This window comes from Papio anubis, chromosome 7 (genome assembly GCF_008728515.1).
Source record: "Papio anubis isolate 15944 chromosome 7, Panubis1.0, whole genome shotgun sequence".
NCBI lineage: Eukaryota > Metazoa > Chordata > Mammalia > Primates > Cercopithecidae > Papio > Papio anubis.
The window spans coordinates 111082239-111108598 of record NC_044982.1 but is presented as its reverse complement, the minus strand read 5'-3'; the positions used below and the strand labels follow the sequence as shown (position 1 = coordinate 111108598).

Sequence of the window (26360 nt, the reverse complement as noted above, 5' to 3'; positions counted from 1 at the left end):
TCCCCTTCCCCAGAGGTAGAGGGGAATGAGAGGAGGCTGGCTTCAGAAAATCAGAATAGTAGCTGCCATACAGCACCCCCCAGGGCTTGTTCCCAGCTGCCCCACCAGGTGCCCAGCCCAACACCCTGGCTCTAGGACAGACAGACAGACAGACAGACAAGTCTCTGTGTCCTCATTCAGCATGCTAGCATGCTTGAGGACTTGGCTCGGGACCTGGGGTGAGGAGAGGAGGACAGGGGTGAAGTCAGGGAAGCCAGCTGTGGCACCGAGCCTTGGCACTGGGGTGAGCCAGACAGAAGCAGAGCAATCCATGCCTCACCAGTGGAGGGTGTTTGGGAGGAAGAAGAACCCCATCTTCCAAGGTCCTTTCCACTTTCCACCTTGCATCCTGGGAGTCAGGCAGCAGGGCCCTCCCAAGGCCCAGGAGGTGGAAGGAAGAGGGGTGTGCGGAGGTGGGGAGGGTGTGGCAGCAGCCTGTCTCCCAGCCTGCAGGCTTTGGTCTCCTTGCTGGGGGGTGGGAGACGGGAGAGAGGATGGGCCCCCACACAAGCCGGTTGAGGGGACAGAATGAGTGGGGTCACGAAGAGGTGCCAAATGGTCAGGCAGTGTTTCCAGGACTTGGGGCACCTCAGAGGCACTCTGAACTAGCCCCCCTCATCCTGTGGTCCACAGAAGCCCCTTGGCTTCCCTGTAGCGTAGATGCTTATCAGCCAGATAGACCCACAGGGCTGAATCAGACTCGTTCTTGCTGTCCACAGACTCCCGTGTCCATCCCAGGCCCTGTGTGTGGGGACTGTGGTAGGAGACAGACCTCCAGAGTGCCTGTCCTGCAGGTCCTCACACCAGGGGAGGCGGACAGATGACAGTTGGGGATATTGATTGGCACCAAGGCACGCGGTCACGTGGGCTGTAGGACTGGAGAGGGGCACCAAGCCCTCCTGGGGTCGAGAACAGTGACTCGGAGAAGGAGCCTGCCCTCTAAGCTGACTTCTACCCGAGGAAGAAGGGTGCTAAGTGGAGGCAGGCTGGGCAGAGGCTGGGGGCCACGTGAGGTGTAGGGTGGGGCAGAATCAGGAGGTGGCCGGGGAGGGTGCTGGAGGGTAGCATCTGGAGCTGTCCAAGAGGGTTGACTGAGAAGAACTCTAAAGATCCTTTCTGGGCTGACAGGTGCTTTAAGGGACCCTGGGGAGAGGTCACAGCATTTCATTGGTGTCAACTTGGACTTGGGTGGGGAGAAAGGGGGAGGCCCTAGTCCCTGCTTTCCTCCCGAAGCCAGCATTTCTACACAGGGAGAGAGACAGGCTCGGTCACATGTGGGGGTCTTTCACTTCACCCCATGGACACCCCATTCAGTGATATGACCAGATCCCAGGGGGGTGGCCAGGGCCGGGCCACAGGTGTCTCACACTGTCAGTGGTGGGCAGCTCTTTGCAGTCTCGGGTGAGTGGGGTTTCTGACCAGAGTCACCTACTGTCTGCTCCTGACCTCTTGTGGGACTGCCCAGCCCCGCTATAATTAGCCCCTAAGGAGGGGCGTGGAGGGAAGGGCTGACGGGTTTCAGGGATCCGGGTGTGTCGGCCCCGGTGCAGAGGAGCTGGCAGTGGAAGCCTGCCAGAGGAAGGAGTGCCCGGCCGCCTGTGTGATGATTTTCCCAAAAGAAGACACTGCTATTTATACCCCTGTAGCTTGGGATCCAGCTTCTTGCAGATGAGGACGTGAAGGCCCAAGGCCACACACAGCAACTACAGCCAGGCAAAGAGTGGGAACTTGGGTTTCTGACTCCCAAGACAGCACCTGGGCCTGATTCTGGCAGTGGTTCTGTGAGGGGTCGCCTCATGCTCCCGACTACTCCCACACACCCAGGGTGGGCTGAGGGAGGGTTGTTGTGGCCAGCTGCCCAGCAGCAGGCCCACAGGAGCCACACGAGCAACGAGTCCAGCACTGGGGCAGCCAGGAAACAGAAGGGGCTGGGCTGTAGCCCAGGGACTGTTGGTGCTGGGATGAGGCACATGGGACCCCTCAGCCACGGGATCAGAAGGACCCCTTGGCTGGGATGGGTGAGCCCCAGTCTACACCTCCCTGGAGCCACGGAATGCTAGCCCGGGAAGGAGGAGGGAGCCCAGGGCCAGCTGAGCCCACCACCCCCTGCTGACACTCTGCCCGGGTGCAGGCCCAGGGGAGGCTCAGGAACCCCAAGCCGCAGGAGCACTTGGGACACTCCTTTCTCCCATGAGCCTTGGCTGCCATGGTTTTGAACTTGTATTTGGGGGTGAAATGTTGAGGCCAGGCTCGCGGCTGAATGGGAGGAGCCCTGCACTGGGGAGCAGCAGGTGAGTAGACACAGCCTGGTGCAGGCAGCCTGGGCTGGCCAGATCCTGGCCATCACGTCCTCTTGGCCAGGCCAGGGCAAGTGACATATGGGCCCCTGAGAGTGTGTGAGGAGAGATGATGGTAGAGTCTGCCCAGGATATTTGTGAGGCAAATGAGGTATGCCCCCAGTACCCGGGGCCAGCTGGCACGTGGTCATCACCCGGGCACTAGAACTGTGCATCCAGCAGCTGCTCGTCTGCCAATGCCTGTGTTTGAGGTCTGTTTCCAGCCAGCATGGGCGGTCTGGGTGATTCCAGGAGGATTCCAGGGTTCTCAGTGAAGTCTGGTCACCTTGGCTTTCTTCTCTGCAGCTCTGGGCAGGAGTCAGGGCTTGTCACTGGCCAGGGACTTAGGAGACCACACAGACCACCCAGCCACCTGGGTCTCCCAGCTGCCAGGCCCACTCCTCTGAAATCTGGGTTTTGGGATTCCATGAAGGGTCTGATCTGCCCTCCCAGCCTCTCTCTCCCACACCTGCCTTCCAGCGGTCTTGGCCCTGTTCCAGACCCTTTCATGTTCTCCCAGCCTCTCTCCATCTCCCGAATTGTCTTTCTCTCCCTGCTGGACTCCAGGATCCATCACCTTTGCCCTTCTTCCCTGTGCAGCCCCACTGTCCCAGTCCAGGACTGTGCTCTCATCCTGGCCCTCCTTGGCCTGGCACCACCTGCCCTGAGGCCACCCAGACTATAGAGACTAGAGGGTTTGTGCCTCCCCCATGTCCTGGCTGGGGCCCCAGGTCCCACAGGTCCTGCCTCCCTCCGTTGCTTCTGCCCAAGCCGTGGCTGCCTGGGTCATCCCCAGCCCTGCATGTCTGCGTGGCTCAATTCTCCCCAGCCACTGCTGCCTTTAGAAGGCCCAAACCTTCCTCAGGGACAGCAGTGAGCCATGGGCAGTGTGGTCAGCATGCTGGTTAGGGCACTTCTGCTGCTAAGCCATAGGGGTGTCTGCCTAAGGTCCAGCAGGGGCAGCAGGCTGGTCGCACTAGTGAGAAACAATAGCAAGGCCAAAGGCTGTACAGAGTGAGCAGGTCAGAGGTGGAGTGCCAGCCAGGCCTGGGCCGCCCTCCCCAGAGGCCCCACCTTTGTGCTCCCTGCCTCGTGGTGTTGTGTCTGGGCAGCCTTGTCTTTGGCACATCACAGCAGCAGATGTATGGTGGACACAGATGGCACCTGCTCATGTCTGCCATCACCACACCACCGCTGCCTTGCCGGGGAATGCTGGCTGGAGGAAGGACAGGTAGATAGGGTATGACAGAATGGGAGGCCAGCCCTGTCGGTGGGTGGGGGAAATGGACGAGTACGGCTGCCCTGGGCTCTCTCTCGGGGTGGCTGCTTTCCAGACCTGCCCTTCCACAGATGACCCGAGGTGCTCTGCCTGGAGTGGGGGCCATCGGGAGGAGCTCTGTTGTGTCAACTGTGATGTGATGTTCTCTGGATCCTTGTTGGAGCTGGCTCCAGGGTCTGGGCTCCGGGGCCGGGCTGCAGGGTCAGAGAGCAGGCGCCACATGAGCTTGGCCGGTCCAGGGAGGCCTTCTGAGGAAGAGGCCCTGGCAGCGTGTCTGAAGAGGAGCTAGGATTGGGGTTGGGATTGTTTAGTCGTGGAGTGCCCAGGAGGTGCTTGAGATGAGAGAGGCCGGGAGGGAGCCTGTGCTGGCTGTGGTTGGAGGATCAGCTGAACCCGGCGAGGGGGAGGCTGGGTTTCCCTATAGCTGTAGAGGCTCTGTGTCCCCCCTCCCACCTCTCCTCCTACACCCGGCCCCACCAAGACTTCTCGGTGGGTCTCACAGGAGGCTCGCGCCCCTCCATCCTCTAGCTGTGGGTGGGGCCCGTGCCTGGATGACCCTGGGGACATCATCGACTTCCCCTCGGTGCTGCCTGGCGTCCTCTATGATGTGAGCCACCAGTGCTGCCTCAGTATGGGGCCTACTCTGCCTTCTGGGACATGGATGTGAGTGGGGCTGGTGGTGGGTATGGGGGTGTTAGGGACCCAGCAGGAGGAGCTCAGGGACAGCTCTCACCAGCCCGTGGATGCCAGCCTGGGAGTAACCTTGCCTGGCCTGGGCTGCGTCCCCAAGTGATACTGTGAGACGTCAAGTGGCCTGTGGAGAGAGGCCAGCCAGGGATGGGCCCCACAGACCCAGCTCTGATTTCTCACGTCAACCATGGACCAACTGCTGACACTGCCGGGCAAGTCCCTTAGCCTCTCTGGAGCTGGCTCATAAGAGAAGGGACCCCAGTGAGGAGGTCTATTTATCCTGGAGAGAAGATCACCTGAAGTGATCTTCTAGCAGGAGAATGTTTCAGAGGGAGGGGCTGGGCCAGGAGAGGTGGGGACAGCTGGGGGCCGGCTCTGAGCAGCAGGCGGGCACCCCACACCACCACATGGTCCCAGGGAGGAAGGTGGGCAGGCACGCTGAAAGGGACCTCTGGGGGTCAGTGGGCCCCTGCCATGTGGAGGGGGTGCCCAGGGGACCCTTGGGGACAAGGGAGGGGCAGGGTGGGTGGCGGCACTGGGGAGGGGTGAGGTATGGCTCATGCCCTCCTCCTTACAGAATCTGCCACACACTCTGGTGCTCTGTAGGGACCACTGTACTCAAGCTGGATGCAGCCGTGGGCGGCACGGTGTGGGAGAATAAGGTAGGGGATGTCCCCAGTCCCGGTGGTGGGTGTTGGAGGCCAGACCTGCTGTGACCGGGCCCTGGGGTCAGCCCCGGCTCACAGTCTTGCCTGCTCCTAGCAGGCCCACCTCTCTGCCCTTGAGGCCCATCTGCGGAGGCACTGGGGCCAGGGCTTGGTTCATGATTCCCAGGGTGTCTTCAGCTGGAGTCAGCACGTGGGCTGTTTTACTCCTGCTCAGCTCCTCCCTGTGGCCTGGGTCACAGATGATTGTGATGATTGTGATGATTGTGAGGGGGTCTCTCTCACCTTCCATCCTTCCCCTCTGTGCCTTCATGACCTTCCCACCCACCTTGTTCTCACTAGGGTGAGGATGACTGATAGGCTGGGGGTGGGGGTAGCCTCTACCTCCATCTGTCACAGTAGTGGTGTCTCCAATGGAGGGAGTGCGTGCCTGTGGGCTTCGGCCCGAGGCTGTGGATGGTGGCTGAGGTCCGGCTGGAGGCGCCTGGTCCATCTGCTTCGCAGAGCTGTGGTGATGAAATTACAGAGCGCCCGGCAGTGCTGCCCAGCCTAAGTGAGTGTGGGGCCCAGGGTGCCCTGGGCAATGGGACAGAAGGGACCCAAGCAGTCCAGCCCGATTGCAGGAGCTTGGCTCTGTCCCAGCCCAGCTCTGAGAAGTGTCTTCATAATGGTCAGTCCAGTGTCCCAGGGCACCTTGAGGTCACTTTCAAGGAGTGTTCTGAGGGGCTGACAGAGGTCCCACCTGCTGACCCCCTTTCCAGAGAGGGGGGACACACAGGGCCCAGAGACTGGAGAGACTCATCCAAGGGCTGGCTGGTTGGAAGGAGGCAGGAGGGCAGTGAAGAGCATGGGCCCTGGACCTTAGCTGGCTCTGAGTTCGAATCCTGTTCACCCCTTCTCTGGGCCTCCGTTTCCCCGTCTATGTAATAGCAGTGCCCATCCAGTAAAGAAGTTGTAGTCGGGGGCAAATGCAGTTTCATGAGCCAGGCCCTCAGTTTTGCAGCTTGTCTGTAGTGGGCACTCAGCCGGGAGGGGGCTTGGTGGCCTCCAGAGGCACAAGGGTCTGAGATGAGACTGAGGGCAGCTGGGAGGATGGAGCCCAGCACCTGAGAAGGGCTGGCCTGAGGTGAGTGACTTCACCTCTCACCGGGCCTCTGTTCCCCATCTGAGCGGTGGGGTGTGAGTCTCTGCTGAGACACAGGAGGCCAGTCGTACTGTGAACCTGGGGCACTACCCAGCTGTCTTCACTTCCAGGAGGCCCAGCCACCCGGGGCAGGCATGGGGTTCACAGTCAGCCCACCCAGGGCCCTGTGCTTGCAAGATTGGCCTGTGGCCCTCCTGCCTCCTGGCCTCAGGTCTGAGACTGGGTGGGGGCCAGCGACCCTAGCAGATGCAGAGGGTTTCAGGAGCTGTGCAGGTCCAGACCTCTCAGCTGGCTGGGGCCCTGAAGCTTCCTTTTAGGCCGGGCTGGGAGTACTGCCACCAGGAGGAGGCTGAGGACTCAAGGGCTCGTTAGGATGCTGGTGTGGCATGGGTCGGAGACTTGGGCAGTCCCTCCAGCCAGTGCCAGTCATGCTTACAGCTTATTCCCAGCTTCTCCAGCCTCCTGGGGCAGCCCAACTCCTTTATACTGGGAGAAACTGAGGCCCAGAGGGTGGCTCAGACTTGCCCCCCGATCACACAGCAGGTTGGGGGCAGAGCTCCAGGCTTCCTGCTGCCACCTCCCATGGGTCCTTACAGAGCAGGGAGGGTGTGTCTGGGCCACAGGGTGGGCAGCCCAAGGAGGAGAGCAGCGTGCACAAAGCTGGCTCAGGGATCTTGGGGTGTGGGTGCAGGAGGAAGCGGCTCATCTGGGCTGTGGCCATGCAGTAGTATTCTGGTCCCTCACTGGGACGCAGTCCTCACAGGCCCAAATACAAGGCAGATACTGTGGGTGAGGCGCTTCCTTCTGCAACCTGAGCCTGCCCCGCTGGCCGCCCCTCCTTCCGCCACATCCAGTGCAGCCACTTTGGCCTTGTAACACCACAGGGCCAGCTGCACACATGAGTGCCCGTGGTCCAATGACGGTGAGTGCTGCCTCCCAGTGGAGACGCTGAGGCTCAGAGGGCTGGGGGTGTGTGTGTCCAAGGTTGCCCTGTGATGCAGCAGGAGGCCAGTCTCCCACCCCAAGCCTGGGCCCATCCCAATCCCCTGGGGCTGCTGCTCACCCATCACCAAGCTCTCCCAGTCTGCAGCCTGCAGATGGCTACCAGCCCAGCCAAGAGCCTCCAGCATGTTGGTGCTGCTTGGGAGCCTCTAGCCTGCTATGGATGTGTCACCAGAGGGTCTTCTTGGTGGCCTCCACCTCCTGCCCCAGCTGTTGCTGATGGCTCTTCTGCTTGGGCCCCAGTGAACCCTGTGAGCTGCACTGCGACCCTCAGATGAGTACTTTGCCCGGCTGCAGGGCATGTGGTCGATGGCACCCTGCTACCAGGTCCGAGGCCAGCAGGGACCTCTGCATCAGCGGCATCTGCAAGGTGTGCCTGGTTAGAAGAGGCTCTCAGCACCCGGCCCCCAGCAGCCTGCTAATGAGACCCAGGCTCTCTCCTGGGTCCCTCTGGTCCTCCTCAGGCCACCCTCCTCATGCTCTACCCTTTGGGCTTCCAGCCCCTACCCTGTATGACCTCTAAGGCAAAGCCCCTACTAGCCCAGCACTCCTGGCACTGGGGACCCCTCCCAGTCAGGCCTCATACCTGCATCTCTTGGATGCCTGCACAACTGCCCAGCCAGGAAACCAAAGCCCAGGCAGTGGCTTGACCTCTTGCTGGCTGGCTGACCCCAGGCAGTGGTTTGCTCCCTGAAGGCAGAAGGGTTAAATGAGGTGCTGGGTGATGACATGAAGGGCTCTGAGCCCCGAAGAATAGTGCTCAGTATTTGGTAACAATTTCTATTCTTATTTTTAATATGCCGATGGCCTCTCCTCTTTGCCCTATGTCCCCAGCCACCTACTTGTCCCTGCTTGCCTGCTTGCCCTCTAAGCCTCCTGGGGGTATCAAGGCCTGGGCTCTGAGGAGGACCAGCAGGGAGGTGCCAACCCCAGTGCCTTTGACATTGAAAATTCCCCGCATCGCGGCTGGTCAGGGAGCCGTGGTGGCATCAGATCCCTGCCTGCCCGTGGCCTTTGCAGAACTCTTTTCCTTCTCTTGTCTCATGTGATGCTCGACATGCCTTTAAGCAGGGGGTGGGTCTCCCCATCTCACATCTGAGGAAACTGAGGCTCCCAGGGAGGTAGAAGTTCACTGGGTCAGAGGCACAGCTGGGGTGGGGCAGGGGCCAGAGAGAGGCCTCTGACCCCTCTCCCAGCTTTCTCCTCATGAGCCTGGCTGGCCCCAGGGGCTGGGACCACAGGGCTGGCCGCCAGCAGGAGCCTCCCTCCTTATTGTGTTTGCAGAACGTGGGCTGTGACTTTGAGATTGACTCGGTGCTATGGAGGATGGCTGTGGTGTGTGCCCACGGCAGCGGCTCCCACCTGCCACACACCGTGAGCCTTGGGACAGCTCGAGGCCGAGGGCCTGGGTATGGGGTGGGACTGCTGAGGGGTGTGCTCTTCACCTGGTAACCCCTTCCCCATCTCCCATTTGTCCTTGGCCTCGTGGTCCCCACCCAGCCTGGAGATGGCTAAGCAGGGAGAGACTTGCTGGGGTGGAATTCTTGCAGGAGTCAGAGGGGCCCCTGAAGCCCCGTAATCAAAGACCTGTCCCCATGAAGTCCTCTGTCCCAGAGACCCCAGGCAGGGCCAGCCTGGCTTGTGTGTGGCCCTGGGCCTTTCAAAGAATAGTAGTCTCCTCCTGAAGCTACAAGGCTAGCTCTTACTCACCTCCAGTCTGTTTACACGTTGCTCAAGCTCTGGGACTGTGTGCTGGGAGTGATAAGGGACGTGGCAGCTCAGTCCTACAGGGGCAGAAGAGCTTCTGGTGTGACCAGTGCAGTGGAGAGGGAGGCCCAGAGGGTATGGGAGCACCGAGGAAGAAAGGTCCTGGCCTGGGGAAGTCAGGGAAGGTTTCCTGTAGGAGGTGGAAGTTGAACTGGATCATAAAACTCAGAAGTGATGGAAGGGGCCTTCCAAATGGAGGAAGAGCTTGTGCCAGAGCCTGGAGGCAGAAGCAGGACCAGCTATGGGGCCTTGAATGCCAGGCTGAGAGCTTAGATTTCATCCCAGTGCAATGTGGTGGATAAAGCACTGTCCTGAGCTGCTCATATCCCAGCAGGGCGCTCATGCACGTTACTATCCCTGTCTGCCTCTCTGCTCATCTGTAAAATGGGGATAACAATAGTACCTAGGCTATAGGGCCGTTACCCACGAGCTTACACAAGTGCTGGCAGGAAGTGAGGTCTAACTTTTGTGATAGGTGTGAGTGAATGAATAAAGCAGGCATGTGTGGGGATGAGGAGGGTGTGTCAGAGGAGAAAGGCCTGGGCACTTTGTTTTAGAAAGAGAATTAGTGTAGGGATGGATCAGCCTTATGATGAGACCAGTTGGGTCCCTCAAGTGAGAATTTGACAGGGGCATGTACGGGTCAGGATTTGTGGCACCTCCTGAGGTTTGGTGACCCACGACACATCTGAGTGGAGCTCAGACTTTAAAGCTAATAAGCCGAAATCTTGGCATCAGCAGGCGGGCTCTTGAGGGGAGAAGGCGTGAGGAAGCGGGTGGGGATAAGCAACCTTCTCACCCTGGGCACAACCTCACGCTGGCTTCCCCTTGGCTGACAGGGTATGTGGGCGTGGGGCTGATCCCAGCCGGCGCCACCTTGAGATCATCCAGGAGGTGGCGAGGCTGCCAACTTCCTGGCACTGCAGGCCCGAGGACCCGAATGCTTCCTCAATGCTGGCTGGACTCCATCCAGTGGAGGCAGGGACTACCAGATGGCAGGGACCACCTTCACATATGCAAGCGCGGGGCAACTGGAAGAACCTCCCGTCCCAGGTCCCACCCAGCGAGGCCTGGCTCTGGATCCAGGTGCCTGCCCTCCCGAGGCCCAGGGTGGGGGCTAGGGCGCAGTCCCAGGCTCAGCACCCCTCATGGCAGGTCTGGAGTCCTGGAGGAGTGAGCCCTGGGTCAGTCACAGAGCCTGGCTCTGTAGGCCAGGAGCCCTCCTGCTGTGGCCTGCAGAACTGTCTTTAAAATGGCCCAATGGTGTAGCTGCAGTTCACAGAGGTGGCTGGGGTTGGGCTCCTTTAGGACTGGGTGGATGGAGAAGACACCTCGACCACTGGGCTCCTGCCTGCCCAGCTGCTGTTCCAGGAGAGCAACCCGGGGTGGCTGCTACGAGTACACCACCCACAGGGAGGCAGGCGGCCATGGCGAGGTCCTGCCACCCAGTTCTCCTGGCATATGGGCCCTGGACCAAGTGCACAGTCACTGCAGCAGAGGTGAGGAGTGGGGCAGGCACAGCCCCGCCAGCAGGAGCTTAGATCTGTGGACAGGGACGCTGGCTTCAGCTTCCCAGCTCACTGCGCACGGGTTTGATTGGCTTCTCCTGAGCCTCAGTTCCCCATCTGTGAGATGGGGCTGTGGCGCCCCCATGTCCCAGAGGCACTGGGAGGAGTAAATGGATGAGGCAGGTGGGGTGCTGGCTCGTGGCGTGCTCAATTATTATCAGCTCTTGTCGTTCTCCTCCAGCAGACACAGTGCCCTCTCCCGATTGTGTCCTTGCTCAGCTGCGGTGGGTCTTGTGCCATTTCTTCGATCCTGGAGACCAGTCCAGTGGCCTCACGTGCTGACTTATTTCCCTGAACTATTTATGAAAGTAGGGCGAATTTCTTTGCTCTGACTCTTCCTCCCCCATATTTCCCTCAGTCTCCCCATACTCCCCTCCGGTGCCTTTTCTCGGTCTCCCCTCCGCCCCCTCCGTGTCCCTCCCCCACTCTCAGTCTCCCTGCCCCCCTCCATCTCCTTCCATACTTCTCAGTCCCCATACCTCTCGTCTCCCTCCTGCCTCCCAGTCCACCACCATGCCCCTGGTCTTTACTCCTCCCCATCTGATTCTCCCCCACTTGCGTTCCTTGGTGCTCCTCAGTCTCCCCCTTTGTCCCTTAGTCCTCCCTTTTCCCCTCAGTCTTCCCATCATTGACACTCAGTGTCCTCAGGGTCTCAGAATCGGGAATCTGAGATACAGACATTTGAGCATTCCTTAAAATGCTATTATGATGACAAAACGAAAATGGAGAACTGGGCAGATACCTTCCAAAGCTAGGAAATCCATGTTATCTAATACAGCTGTTTATTTTTATTTTATTTTATTTTATTTTATTTGAGATGGAGTCTCACTCTGTCACCCAGGCTGGAGTGCAATGGCGCTATCTCAGCTCACTGCAGCCTCCACCTCCCAGGTTCCAGTGATTCTCCTGCCTCAGCCTCCTGAGTAGCTGGGATTTACAGGCACGCGCAACCAGGGCCCTGCTGATGAGGTAATGGGGTTTGAGGCAGGAAGGGCCTCCCTTCCAGGGTTCTGCTAATCCCAGTGGTGGGGGGTTTCCTGGCCAGCTGGGTCCTGGTGGAAGGGTCTGAGCTAGAGGTGGTTCTGCACAACACCGCCGCTGCCTCCCACACACACACACACACTCACACACACACACTCATATACTTCCTTCCTGCAGCCCCAGCTGCTCTCGGCAGTGCTGAGGGCAGAAAATGGGGTGGCCTTGGAGTGTCACCACAAATGCCTCGCCAGCTGTGTGGCCTTGGGCTCCATTTCCCTCTCAGGGCCTTCCTTGTGCTGAATAAAGGGGCTGCCAAAGCCCCATCCTTACATAAATGAAGTCTGGGCATGAAAGGGCCCAGCACTGCGTGAGCATCGAGGGATACTCTTGGGCGGCTTGACTTCTTCCCCTCTGCATGAAGCCTGTCATCCCCAGTTGCGGGGTCAGGAGGCCTGGGCCCACACCCCCGCCAGTCCTGAGATCCGAGCTGTGGTGTGAGGGCTGCGGCCCCTGTGCTTGTGGCTGTCTGCTCCCTACCCCTGGACGGAGTCCTCAGCCAGGGAGCCCTCTGGCTTTGGCATTCGGGGCCCTGTCTCCCCAGTCTGCCTTCTCCCCTTGTGGCCACAGGCCCTGCATCCTGCACTGGCTCTGGGGCAGCCCTCATTCCAGGCTCCGGTGGCCCTGCCATGCCTCGTTACTCTGCCTCCCAGCGGGGTGGCCCCTTCCTGCCTCCAGCCTCAAGGCTGGTGGCAGTGCCCCACCCTGTCTACCTGCCCTCAGCATGCACTAAGCCAGCATCTCAGAGTGGTCCTGTGTGTGCAGCCTAAGCTGGGTGCTGGCACCATGTCTCTCACTGCCTTCAGGGTTTAGGGCTGGCCAGAGACAGGGGGTGGTTATGATCCAGGGGATGGGGACCAGATGGGGCGGGGAGCAGGAACTAAGGTGCCTGGCAGCCTAGAACCAGAGACGGATGGCCCCGGGAGCAAACTGCAAGGTCTCCCAGGGGCGGGTGTGAAGTGAGCTACAGAGAGGTGGGCAGCGGGGCTGGTTAGTGTAGCTGAACTAGAAGCTGTCCTAAGTAATTTTCTGCCACCAGTGAACAGTGATGGAGGCTGGCGCAGGAAAGTATCTTGGACTTTGAGACCACCAGAATTCCCAGGAGGATGTTTTGCGGTCTGTGGGACAGTTGGTGGGACATGAAGCCGAGCAGGTGTGTGTGTGGTCACTGCAGTGACACGAAACCCATCGTTTGCTGTGGGAAGCCCGGGGTTGACAGAGGAGAAACAGGCAAGAGGTGAAGCAACTTATCTGAAGTCACCCCAGGCAACCAGGATGCATGCCTGCAGATCTGCGCTCTGGAGCTTTGCCTGGAGCTGGGGTAGAGGAGCCTGCCTGCTGCCTGCGTGCCTCTGCGAGACCTGGGGGATGTCCCAGGCCCAGGGATGGCTGCTGTCCTCCTATTCCTCCTGCTGGAGTAAGCTGAGTCTGTCAGCAGCAGCATCAGCAGCAGAATCAGGAGCAAGGCCAGGAGGCTGGAAACAAGCCACCTCCCAAAATAGCTCTGATAACCATGGGGCAGAGGCCCAGCCAAGCCTCCCAGCCCTGATGAGCACAGCCTGGAGCTGGCCTGGGCTCAGTCCTGGTTTCTGCTGACAGCCTGTAAAGGCCCACTCGCTCTGGAAGGCTTAGAGTGGCCCCACCTGAGAAGTGGGAGGTTGGCTGGGAGATGGGACCCTATGACTCAGAACCGAGGCTGAGTACAGCCCAGCCCATGTGGAGAGGTGAGTCCGCGGAGGCCTGGCAGGACAGATGTACTGGGGCAGGGGTGAGGTGGGGTAGGAGTGGATGGCAGAGGCTGCTGCAGGCTGGCAGGAGGTGAGGTTTCAGTTCTGTGGTAGGATCTGTTGGGGAACACCAGGGGTGAGCAAGGATGGAGATGGGGTGGCAGAGGTAGCCTAGACAGGCTCTTTCACGGGCATGTGAGGGGCATCAGGGTGGGGTCTCAGGACCTTTCCTCCAGAAACCTCAGCCCAGGCAGAAGCCCGTTCTCGAGCCCTGGGGTTGGCCATGAGCAGGTGGGACAGAAACAGCAGCTGGGGGAACCTGCAACTCGGTTCAGGAGCCACTCCAGAAACTGGACCCCTTTGCTCCAGTGGGGGAGCTGCTGGAGCCTCAGGTGGTTGGGGTGGGGAGGCCAGGTTCTGAGTACCCTAAACCACTGATTTGCAGTGCCTCACCCTCCCCCACTCCAGGCTGTGGCAAGACATGCAATCGCCGGGTTTTTGCGAGACACTGCTTCCTACTGAGCTGCCCAGCTGCCCGTCTGCCGTGCCAGTGCTGCTGGCTGTGCCAGCAGCCACAGGCGCCCAGCCCCCTCTCGAGGAGCCATCAGTGGGGTTTACCGCTGACTGTGCCAGGATGCACAGACCGTCCGGCAGACCTCGAGGTGCCACCACGGGCTGTGGGGAGGAGCTCCACCCCCTCTTTGCCCTAATGGTGCTAACCCTCTCCCTACCCAGTGGCAGGCTGGGACCTCCTCCTCCCCATCAAAAAGCTATTTTTTTTTATTCTAACAGTTCATGTAACATTTATTACGTTTTACATAAATGAGCATCTACCATTCCAAGCACGAGCTGACTTCATGCTGGATTTGGAGGGTCTTAAAAGTCAGAAACTCTTCTGGCCTCTTTAAAAACTCCCACCCACGTAGCACCTTGGCGAGAGCGGCTTTCCGCGATGCTCCTCTGGGGCAGATCTGCAGTGGAGCAGAGCGGCAGTCCGGGTCCATGAGAGCATGGCGTCTGGTGAGGCACAGAAGGCCTTTGAGAGCGGGGGCTGCTGCCCAGGAGGCCTGTGTGCAGAGGGTGGGGTTCTCTGAGGCTGAGGAAGGTCTTCTGGGCAGGGGCACAGCTTGGCCCTTACTTGCTGCCCACCTGAGGCCCCACTCTGTGGTCCTCAGAGACTTGTTCCACAGGGATTGGGCCTACCTTGTCACTTGCAGGGACTGCCCTTTGGAGTGATGGGGACTGGGGCCCCGGGGAGGCCACCTCCCTGGCCCCTGTTGTATCTGTTGATTTTTCTGCCAAGAGTGGGCAGAGAGGAGAAGAGCAGGCTGGCCAGCTGTGCCCTACTGTGTCTGTCCCAGGATTTGGAAGTGAGGGAAGGAGTGTGGCCAGGGCGGCTGCCTACAGGTGCATATCCTGCTGCTCCCCAATTCAACACACTCACCTCATTTCATGCCAACACACCCCATCCTCAGAGGAGGAGCCCAAGGCTCTGAGGAGAGGAAGTAGTGGCCCAAGGGCATGCCTGAGTGACACAGAGCTCATCTAGGCTCTGACTGCCCACCTCCAAGCTCCAGGCTACAGGCAGGTGGAAGAGGAAGGGCTGAGCAGGCCCCAGCAGCGGCTTGCACCATGAGGGCAGCCTGCCAGAATTCCCATGGGAAAGCAAGTTGCTGGGCAGAAGCTGGCGTGATTCCCAGCCCTGCTGCGCTGCCAGCGGGTGGAGAGGCGTCAGGAGTGCTTCTGTCTGTCTACAGCAGCCCAGCTGGCCCAAAGAGACCCTGGGGACCCATGCTCACAGGTCATGGCTTCCCAGGCCTTAGTGGGAACTGCCCTGGTGGCCAGCCCTTCAAGGGGTGGGGAGGCAAGAGCCTGTCACGACTTGCTCCTGACCCACACTGAGAGCCAGTCCCTGTCCCAGCTCTGCTGCAGCTGCTGTGTGACTTCAGGAACCCCCAGCCTCGCTGAATCCATGTCCCCAGAGGAAAAGCCTGCCAGGCCTTGCCTTGCCCTGTCTGGGAATCGCTGCGGGAGCCACCCTGAAACACCCTATAGGAACCTTTGGTCTTCATCATTCTTGGGTGTTTTTCCACTGTGACTGGGGGTGTCTCCGGTGGCAGCTGGGCCTGAGCTGTCGGTCAGGCGGGGCCATTAAGCCTGTGACTCAGGCAGAAGGGCATGGCACAGCTGGCGGAGGCGTGCCTGTTCTTTGTGGCTGGGTGGGGTTATCTGGACACAGGAGTCTCAGCTCCTGGCTTCCCACCTTGAATTGCCCCCAGCCACACACCTCTGCAGGTTGGCCATGGTTCTTAGGGCCTCCCAAGGCTGCCCCTGCTGGAAAGGCATCCTGACGCACCAGCCCCCAGGGTAAGCCAAGAGGCAGGGACACCCGGCATGAGGCTGGAAGGTCAAGGCCTCCTCACCCACCAACATAATAAGCCCTGGTCCCACCCTCAAGCCCTTGGGGTGAGCCTCATCACTAAGTGACTACGGGAATTTCAGTGCAGAATATCATACAAATTAGTTTATTTCTTCCTTAGTACAGTTCCAAAATGCTTAACCCTGAAAGTCAGCACAGAATACTATGATATAAAAGGAGAGTCACCTGGCCCTGCAGTCCTCAGTTGCCCAGCAGCAGTGGGACACTCAGTGCTTTGCTAAGGTCTCATGACTCCCTGCAAGGACTTCCCGGGCAGGTAGCTGCCCAAGCCCCGGAACACTGGGAAGACAAAACTATAGGATGGCAGGTGGGGATCTGTGCAATACAAACTTGTAGTTAGAAAACCCAACCGAGCATCTGTCTAGGATACTTCCTGTATCAATATACTGTAGTTGGAACCAGAACCGTCTCCAGCCATCAGCAGTCTTGGCGGCTACTGTACAGCTGTCAGCATGACTACAGGCAGCGCCCGGGGCTACCTGGGGTAAGAAGTGGGCCCGCACCTCACATCAGCGAGTCAGTGAGAGTCAGGGCCAGAGGGAAGAGCAACTCGGAGGCTCAGGCTGGCACAGATACAAGGGAGTCACACACATAACGTAAGAACTTGTTATATAAAATAGATATGTGGAATCTAGAAACACCTTGAGAAAATAGCCTATAAAAATATAAATTGTAGTGAAAGCATACAAAAGTATTAACAGAGGTTCAACCCATTTAAAAAAACCCCATCCATTTAAAAGTTGGCAATTCCCAGCAGGTGTGGGGAGGGAGATCCCCTTGGTCCTGGTGCGTGTATTTGGACAGGCCTTTGGGTTTCTCAGCTGGCAAGGTCCCCCTTGCAGGGGCCATGGGCTGGGTGTTGGGGCGAAGGTTCGGAGGAGGAAGAGCAGTGTGGGGCAGCCCCTGCCAGAAGGGCCCCCTGCCATGGCAGCCAGTGGAGGCCAGGGACCTTCAGGGCACTGGAGGGGACAGAGCAGCTCTTTCCTCAGTGACGTGAAGGGGGGAAGTGTTAGCACGAAAGAGTGGAGGCCACAGTCCTGGAAGGAGGAGTTGGCTCCATCCTGTTCCCAAACTGGAACCAGGCGGAGCTGCCCTATCTTGCCTTCTGGACGCATGTCACTTGATTCCAGGCAGGAGAACCTCTGAGAAAGTGTCCCCAGTCCCTTTCCTCCAGGAACTCTCCTGCTCTCACACACACACTGCCTGGCAACTGCTGACAACTGTCTGGGAACACGAACATACCACTGTGGGTTGCAGCCATGACGGGACCCTGGTCAGGTGCATCTCTCAGGGCAAACTGGACAACACAAGCCTGTCCCTAAAGGCAGCATCTTAGCCCCAGGACATGGCACTATGTGCTGGCATGCTCCAGGGGCCATCAGCTTGGAAAGTAAAACCTGAGGGCAGCTGGTGCTGGCCCACGGGCCCAGCCCCATTCCTGCTGCACCTCCTCAGCAGCCGTCCCCCAGGCTGACAGCTGTCGTTTCTGATGGGCTGAGGGGGTGGGAGATTCCAACATTTGATTCGAGCGGACTGCAACGCCCAGCTCACAGGACAACTTCCTGAAGGAGTCAGACCTCAAACTGCTGCTCTCAAAGACAAAGACAATGGCAAAACCCATTTTTGATGCCTGAAAAGAGGCAAAGGCTTTTGGCTAAATATAGAGGCCAGCCCCTCTACCCAGTGAAACGTTAACCAGCTCCACTAAAGACATGAAGCCGGAGCTCAGTCTAGCGTGCGGAAACGCCAGCTTCGCCGTGGCACTGCTAGAAAGTTGACAGCACAAAATAACAGGAAAAAAGTACTTCTTAAAACTGCATTGCTTCAATTCTTAGTCTCAGTGTGTTCGTATCAACAAAGGATGATTTCCAGTTTTTTTCAGGTAATATGAAACATTCCACTGAGACCGTTTTTCTTGTATTTTCATAACACTGTGCCAGGAAACATCGTCTCACATCTACGCATCAGGGATGCTCTAGAGGGATTAAGCAAAAATGAGCTCCTTGCTCAAAGCCTCTTCCCAGCCTTCAGAAAGGCAGTCCTGTGAGTTCCCAGAAACTGCCGTGTCAGAGGCACCAGTGACCCTGTGTCCTGGCAGAGAACAAGGATGCTTCCAGGCAGTGGTGGGGTGGGCACACACCCGGGAGAGCTCACCCAAGCCTGGGCCCCAAGCAAAAAAGTTTCCCAGCCCTGGACACTGGCAGCCGGCCTCCTGCACAACCCAGTCAGGTGGAGGAGACACCAGGAGCATTGGCCATCTCCAAGGAAGCCAAAGTTTTCAACTGTCCAAGAGCGTTCACGCTGCAGCTGCACCACTGCCCTGCAAAGCGCCACCGAAAAGATTCCTCCATCCCCTCGACCAAGGTCAGCCCAGGGGTGGGTCTGCTTTGCAATATGCTGGTCCACCGTTGACCTGGAATCCTGAACAGTCGTACTTGGTGAATGATTTCCACAAGTCAAGAAGGGCATTCCACAGAATCTCACCGAGCCACGCCAGGCACGCGGCAAGCTGGGGACAGAGCAGCCCAGTAATCTGCAAACACAGGCTGGCCATGAGAAGTGAGGGCGGGTGTCTGGGCAGCCAGGCCCTCCCCATGCAGGCTGGGAGCCACTGTTGGAAGGGTTGCGTGTGGAAGAGCAAAGGTTATTCTAGAAATGGGGCACGGCTGGCAGCTTAAAGCCACTGGTGGGAGGTTCACAGGCTTTCTACAGTGGCCATTTCTGAACAAGCGATGTGCCTGCCTTTCTAAGGCAGTCCCTTTTCATACCGACCTTATGCCTGCGGCAGCAACCCCCTGGCCTACAGGTGCCTGAAACACAGTGGGCATCCTTCACAGCACTGCCATTCAAAACCACACACCACTGCCCACTATGTACAAGAGAGAGAACATGGGGAGACGCCCAGCAAAGCAAGGTTTCAGGGGGTCAGAGCACCGACAAGCTGACGGAGGCTGGAAACAGGCTCTTGCAAATAGCCACTGGTAAGCCTGAGGATCCACCAATCAGACAGAAAGCATGACTGAGATACGTGTAACCAAAAGCATGGCATGGAAATGGCTGTAAACAGATGAGACCTCCCACCCCTGCCCCCGCACAGTGGGAAATGAGGAAGTGCAGTCTGGCTTTGGACATCTGCCCAGCAGATTCCCAGAGGCCACACACGTTACATTCTGGCTTTTAAGCGTGCTTTCACCCTTTGGGCACACTTTGGTTGTGAAGGCAGGAAGAGCAGCGTCCCGGGACCTACTCAGGTATCCTCCTCCTCGTCGCTGACCAGCTCACCCTTGTCAGGGCTGGTGTCCCGCTCACGCAGGAAATCCTCACGGATGGCCTCCAGCTCGGTCAGCTCCAGCCGGACCTTCTCCAAGTGGTAGGCGCGTCGGTTCCGGATCTGGCGTAGGGGGAAGGGGTTCAGGTCCCCAAAGGAGATACTGATCAGCTTCCTGGCAGGACACAGGGGAGAGACAAGAGAATCAGCAGCGCTCAGCGTGAGTGCTCACACACAGCCCTCACAGGCACAGCAGGTGGCCTGGGGCAGGGTGGGAAGAGCGCTGGCCAGGCTAGGGGTCTGACGTAGGGGACGAGGCCCACCTTCTGCAGAGAGGTGACAAGGAACAATGGCCCTGCCAGGGGCAGGTTCAGAATGATGGCCTGGACTCCAGCTCTGCCACATGCTTGCTGTGTGACTGAAGTCACCCCCTTTTCTGGCCTCTGATTTCTCATCTGCACACTGGGGATGACAGTAGTGCCACCTCCTAGTGTGTGGGATTACTCGAGTTCCCACACATAAGCACTGAGAAGAGTGCCCGGCACTTGCATGGTGATGACAGGTGCGGATGTGTCTGCATCCTCAGGTAGGCATGAGGCCTGGCACCGGGCATGAGTCCGGGACGTCTGTGTCCCAGGACAGGACTGATTGACTGGGAATGAACACAGGCCCAGGCAGTCCTGGCGATGACAGTCAGAGCCAGTCGGCAATGTGACAAGTGTCCAGATGCAGTCTACAGAGAAACGTGCAGCTCGTGGGTTTCACATTATCCCCAAGTCAAGGCTCCAATTTACAATAAAAATGTTAAGGTTGTGATCACTTGCTCCTAACCACTGGTCAGTGGCTTAATAAAAATAAAACCAAAAGCTGTCCTGAGGCCTGGCTATGGATTTGTAGCACTAAGGGGTCAGCCACGCTGGTCTCTGGGGATCACAAAATAAGCCAGTTCCTCCAACACGGGGCCACCACCTTCCCCTCTCTGGATTCTGCCAGGCCCCAGACGCTCTGCATCCAGCAACAGGGGCTCGTTCCTTTCCTGTCAACCGAAGGCCCAACAGACTCACCAGCCCCAGGAAAAGCTGTGATGAAACAGAAATGCCCCGAAGCACTTCCTGCCCGTCCCCAGTGGAGCAGGCCATTTGCTCCTGCTGCCGGCAGCCGCCTGGGCTCCTGTCAACACACGGCGCACACGAGGGCGCAGCCTTCTGTGTTTCCAAACCCCGCTGCCTGGACATGCTTAACTCTCGTCCAGAGGCTCAAGGTCAGAAAGGCCAGCTTTATTTAAATTCCGAATTCCTCAGCGTGTGTTCTAGAACATGGGAGCACCAGAGAACAGGGAAGACCCGAGCACAGGGGTCCCCGCTTGTGGATTTCTCAGGTTCCACTTCCTGCCTGGCTCTGCGGACCGGGCTGCCAGCCCCACCAGGCGGGAGGAGGCTTCATGTGAATGGGGCACAGGGTCCCCACTCACCAGCACTTTCTCCCCCATAGCTATCAGCCCACAGCCCCCACAAACCCCAAACCTAAGGCGCCCACCCCTCCTGTGCTGCAGAACGTGAGCCCAAAGTGTAATTCTTCTTTTGCTCCTCAGTCAGGAGCTGACAGAGGCGTCTGAGCCCAGGCTGGCACCCGGGAAGTCAGACCCCACCTCTGCCTCAGGCCTGGAAGATTCCTCTGGGAGATGAGAAGGCGCCCCGTGGTCAGCTAAATTTGGGAGATGATGCTCAGCACCTTGAAAGGCTCCCAGAAGTTCTGCTGCAGAGCCTGGTTCAATCCTGTTTAATCCCCGTCTCCTGAATGCAGCTGACCACACAACCCCCTCCCTGTGTTTCTGAAGGCCACTCACTGTGCTGCAGGACTGGCCTCCTTGCAACCTCTAGTCTGGGGAGCTCATTAAAACACTGAGGCTGCAGCCCATAGGCGGGTTATGGGCCCCTGCAGTCTTGATAACATTGGGGAGCCTGTCACTGTGGCCTGGCACTCCTTAAAGCACCTGCTGGTCTGGCGACCCGGCTTTCTAAAGCAAGCTGCAGGGGAGACTGTACTGCGAGCCGCTCGCAAGGAGGCGCTGCAGGACCACGCAAGGTCCAGCAGTGGTGGTGCCAGGGAAGGGGCGGGCACTCGCCAGAGTCACGCCCACTCGCCTCTGCTCCTCCTGGCAGCGCCTGGGACCCAGTACAGAACTGAGGGCAGCGGCGCTTCCAACACAGCCCTAGCTGTCGGCATGGGTGAGCTCATTCCGTATCATTCTCAGGAATCCTGACCCAACACGAGATGAACAGAAACTCTCAAGGCTCACCCCAGGACTCAGAATCAAACTTTCTCCAGCAAATATGATTCCAATATCCTTTCTCATTTGGCAGAAATCAGGGCACTGTTGTTGGTGCTATTAGTAAGCCTGAAACTTACAAACCCACTCCCAATAAAAGACCCTGAAAATAGCAACGACCTCCAGGAGGCCTGGCATGGCCTCAGCCAGCACCTCAGCTCCCAGTGTCTGAATCAGCTGTCAGGGTCAGAGCAGCCAACAGCTGTGGTCCAGGGGACACACAGACAAAGGTGGCCCAGAACAGGCAATGATTGTGTGGCCAGGGAGGATTCCTGAACACTTGGCCTCCCAGGCCAGAAACTCAGGGGTCCTCCAAGTCAAATTCCTCCCTCCCTCTCTTCAATCTACCCTCCTTCTCCATCTGTGGGACCACCTCTCCCAGGTCACCACCTCTCTCCCTAGAGCCCTCTAACAGTCACCAGTCCTGCCCCAATCTGACCTGTCTGTCTCTTGCCTAACCCTGTAATACTTCCTAGCGCTCAGGATGAAGCCTCAAGTCCTGAGCAAAGTCTGTAAGCACCCTGACAGCCCAGCTCTGCTATGGCCCAGCCACACTGGCAACAGCCGGGCTGAGCTGCCTCCACACTTCCCCAAACGCACTTGCCCCACAGTTCTGCGCCACCGCTCCTGAAGGACCCCCGCCCCCATACTGTTTCCTTGCTGCCCCTTGGCCAGCTTACTCAGCCTTTCTCCGGCCTGGGCTCCCTCTACCACAGCACAGATCAAATGATGCGCAACGGTGTCCCCAGTAAGGTCTTCTAGGACAGGCCTTACTCTCCATCCGTCATCCTCAGTGTGCAGCACAGGCCCTACCACGCAGCAGGTACTCAGTAAATGCTTTCTAGACAAATGAAACTATTGCTGTTGGTTGTTGGGATCTGTGTTTGTAGGACAAAGGACAGAATCATCTCAGTTCCTCCTACCTAAGGCTACTTGGGGCTCACACCCCTTACTCCTTCCTTTCCCTGGAAAGCAATGCCCCTCCCACACCGTACACCTGGCACGGCTCCGAGTTGGAAGACAGCAAGGACACGCTACTCTCAAGGAGGCAGGGGCCAGGCTTCCTGCTCTCCTTGACATCTGAGAACTCCCCAGGACTCACCTAGCATCAAGGATAGTGCGAGTGAAGTAGCGGAGATACTTAAATATAGACATGGAATCTTGCAATTTCAAAATCTCCTCTTCCTTGTACTTAAAAAGTGCCAGAGCAAAACGGAAAATAACCTGTGGAATAAACAGGGAAATCTGTTAGTGGAAAAACCCTCGTGGGTCCAGGCACAAGGCTGGACTCCAGGGGGGTGCTGGCCCCACTGGGGACAGGGGGACATGGCTTGCATGGTCCCCAACCTGGGGAAAGACAACTGACCTGAGGGGCAATTTTTCCTGGCTAGGCCAAGACTCCTTTATTACAGGAAAATAAACTCTGGTGGTTTTCAACAACACATCAGCCCAAACCAAAAATCTCCTTATAGGAGATCTTTGTGGAATCCTTTCATATTCAGAGAACACTTCTAGTCAATAAAGTGTAAGTAACAAGCATAAGGAATCATTTTAAAATAAAACCAAAACCAAAGTTTTCTGATTCTGAAACTCTTAGAAAGTCCCACCTACAGAGGCTGTTTCAATCTCAACTAGTGTACTTTTGAAGACAGGGAAGGAAATTTTTTAAAATTTTATTTTTATATTTTTTATTTATTTTTTTTGAGATGGAGTCTCGCTCTGCCGCCCAGGCTGGAATGCAGCGGCGCAATCTAGGCTCACTGCAACCTCTGCCTCCCAGGTTCAAGTGATTCTCCTGCCTCAGCCTCCTGAGTAGCTGGGACTACAGGCGCCCGCCACCACACCCGGCTATTTTTGTATTTTGAGTAGAGGCGGGGTTTTACCATGTTAGCCACGATGGTCTCCATCTCCTGACCTCATGATCCGCCTGCCTCGGCCTCCCAAAGTTCTGGGATTACAAGTGTCAGCCACTGCACCTGGCCTTTTTTTTTTTTTTAAATTTGTGTTTGGGGTACATTAGAGGTTAAAGGGAATGGACCCCTGGTAGTCTTGCGAGTTCAAGCAGCTTTGGAACAAATTGCTTTTCCCATATCTAAGGGCCTGTGCCAACCTGTACTTTCTCTTATTTAGTTTGTTTTCTGGGTCTTGCTATGTTGCCCAGGCTAGACTTTAACTCCTGGGCTCAAATGATCCTCCTACCTCAGCCTCCCAAATAGCTGAGACAATTGGTACATGCCACTGTGCCCAGCTAAGGTATAGAATAAATTGAGAAGAGTAACTAGAAGACTAGGGGGGCCTCTACTCCATTACATACACCTGTTTATACAATTAGGGTTTAATATGTAAATGTATTCCTTATTCAAAAACTGATTTTTAAAAAACATACAACAGAGCGAGAGGCTCATGGGCAGTAAGGCTCTGCAGTTGGCTCCCCCTCGTTAGTCCCCCTAATCCCCTGCTTATTAGATCTCTGGGTCTCCATCTCCTCCTCCATATGATGGGGTAACACCACCAGACATTTGACAGATGGTGAAGCTCAGGCTCCAACTGTAAGTCACAGCTCCCAGCGCCTATCACAGGGCTTGATGTGGGTTGAAAGTTTCTGATACATGAACAAATGACTGTGGTTTCCTGATACCCTGGACCCAGCTCTAGTCAGGCCATGCTGAGATCCCGTGGGCACCATGGTAATCCTCACAAGTTCCAGGTGAGCCAGCCACTCTACCACCACCAACGCTGCTGACGGTTGTCAAGCATGTATATCTGAAAATAGCTGAGCTGAGCTAACCCACCTTTGGTCCTTCATAAAGGAAAGAGTCCCATATTTTAAAGAGGATGTCACTAACGACACTATCAACAAACACCACCAGAAACCAGTTGAAAGTGATGAGAGTGTAGTCAACTTTGTACTGTTCAAAGTGGCCATGCAACCGAGGCAGCTTCTCACTCATGAGGTCTCTGAACACCCGCTGGTCCACCTGGAGAGGGAACAAAGGGGAGAAGTGTATGGGGCCTGCCAGGTCACCGGGTAAGCAGACAAACAGACACACAACCTGAGAGCCTGGGGGTGGAGCCCACGTGACAGCAGCACGACTGTTCCAAATGCGCCGTGGGGCCCATCACAGAGCCAGACTACCATGTTCCAGCAGCGCTGACCTTGTGTGCTGCAGGTACACACTGAGTGTCTGCTAAACACATGCTTTCCACAGGGCATGGGAGTGGGGGGGTCCATGACCTGAAACCAACTCTTGCACTCAAAATGCCCTGGGAAATAGGCCACTGCAAGGAGCAAGTGGGACAGTCAGCCTTGCCAATCCACATGTAACTACAGGAGATGCTGACACAAAGGGCCAAAAACTGGAATCCTGGGCAGATGGGAGTCTTGAGTCAAAGAGGAAGCAGCATCATCACGTCCATTCAACAAATATTTGCTGGGCTCTATGTGCAGTGGGGGTGGCAAGGACTCCAGCATCACATGGACCTGAGTCTGAATCTCAGCTCTACCACTTACTAGCTGGGTGGCTTTTAGCAAATTATGCTCTAAATGGCTCTGTGCCTCATGTGGAAAATAGTTAATTACCTCTCTCTTACTGGACTACTGTGAGGATTAAATGAGGCTTATATAAACTACCCATCACACGACAGACAAGCAATACCTGGTTACCGCCACTCTGTGTCAGGTATGGGGCCAGCGCTGGGCAGAGCAAAAATAAGGTTCAACCCTGACCTCAAGGAGTTAAAAGATGAGAGGGGAAGGCCAGACACATGGACCATCCTAACTATGGCCAGGCCCTGGTAACGATGTGTTCATACAGCCCTGTGGAACCACGGACAGGTCCCGGCCAAGCCCTGAGGAGAAACCGTTCCTACAGCCAGAGTTCAGGCTTCCAGGCAGGAGGGCTGGGAGGTGAGGCAGCACAGCCAGGCAGAAGCTGGTCACAGACACCCCTGAATCACACTGAGGAGTCAAGACACTATCCTGTCAGCCAGGGGCTTTCCTAGCCTTTGTCTATGACTCACAAAAAAACATGCATCTTCAACCATCACCCAGTCCATGTGAACCAGTGTGCACGTGTACAAAACAGAAATAAATGTTTCACAAAACAATACTTAACCTCACACAGCGGACTACCCTTTGATGCTTTTAATTCTAATCAATTGGATTTGATGGGAAAAAGATAAAAATAAAAACCTAGTACCAACCTACTAAAACAATTTCTCTATCCATAGTATAAAAAACGACGATAGTCATCCCTTGGTGTATACACAAAAAGCTGGCCCTCCATATAAGAGAGTTTCACATCCTGTGAATACTGTATTTTCAGTCTGTGTTTGGTTGAAAAAATCCACATGTAAGTGGACCCATGCAGTTCAAACCCACGTTATTCAAGGGTCAACTATACGTACTTTCCCATATTTCATGCCCGGTCAGGAGCTGCCTTTAGGGAGCTGTAAAGTGGCAAGGGAGACGGACAGCTCACTGTAAGACCAGTTGATGATGACGTGATTCATTCAGCCTGGAGGATCTAGCTGAAGACGTCCAAGAGGGAGGGGCATATCAGCTGGCCCTGACGTTGGAGGAGATCCTTGTACACACCTCCGAACTAGGAGGCAGACTGTGCCTCACTCTTAAGGCTGCCCGGGTGCTTGGCGGAGGGCTGGTGTGGAGCAGGCTGCCAGGGAACGCTTGCTCTGGCCTCTGTTCAAGCTTCCTCCTCCACTGAGCTCTGGAGGACATGGAATGACTGTGTCATTCATCTCTGTGTCCTCAGCACCTAGCAAGGTCCTGGCACAGAACATGCACTCAAAGGATGGAATGAATGGAAAAGCTGACAAGCATGTGGACTGCAGTAGCAGTGGACACGGGGCTCAGGCACTTGATTCTGGCAGGAGGCAGTTTGACAGTGATTGGCAAAGCCCAGTGCTGAGGGTCGACAGCACACACGAAGCTATCCGCATTTTAAGAGCCACCTTACATAATGGCCATCAATAAGCAGGAGGATAATTAAACATGTTCTAGCACCCACCTGATGGAATATTAGGCCACCAAATAGGATGGGTACACAGT

General features: G+C 56.9%; 1 protein-coding gene across 2 annotated transcripts in view; it reads right to left on the bottom strand.

Annotated features, from left to right (window-relative positions):
• Positions 1-15764: 15764 nt before the first annotated feature.
• TBC1D2B (TBC1 domain family member 2B) overlaps positions 15765-26360 on the bottom strand; it is an 82025-nt gene continuing 71429 nt past the window's right edge. For both annotated transcript variants that reach the window (XM_009210701.4, XM_009210702.4), the window contains 3 exons: positions 24085-24270; positions 22395-22516; positions 15765-19138 (listed from right to left, as the gene is read on the bottom strand). In XM_009210701.4, the coding sequence (XP_009208965.2) occupies positions 18943-19138; positions 22395-22516; positions 24085-24270 (504 nt within the window). In that variant the 3' untranslated portion in view covers positions 15765-18942. The remainder of the gene's footprint in view (positions 19139-22394; positions 22517-24084; positions 24271-26360) is intronic.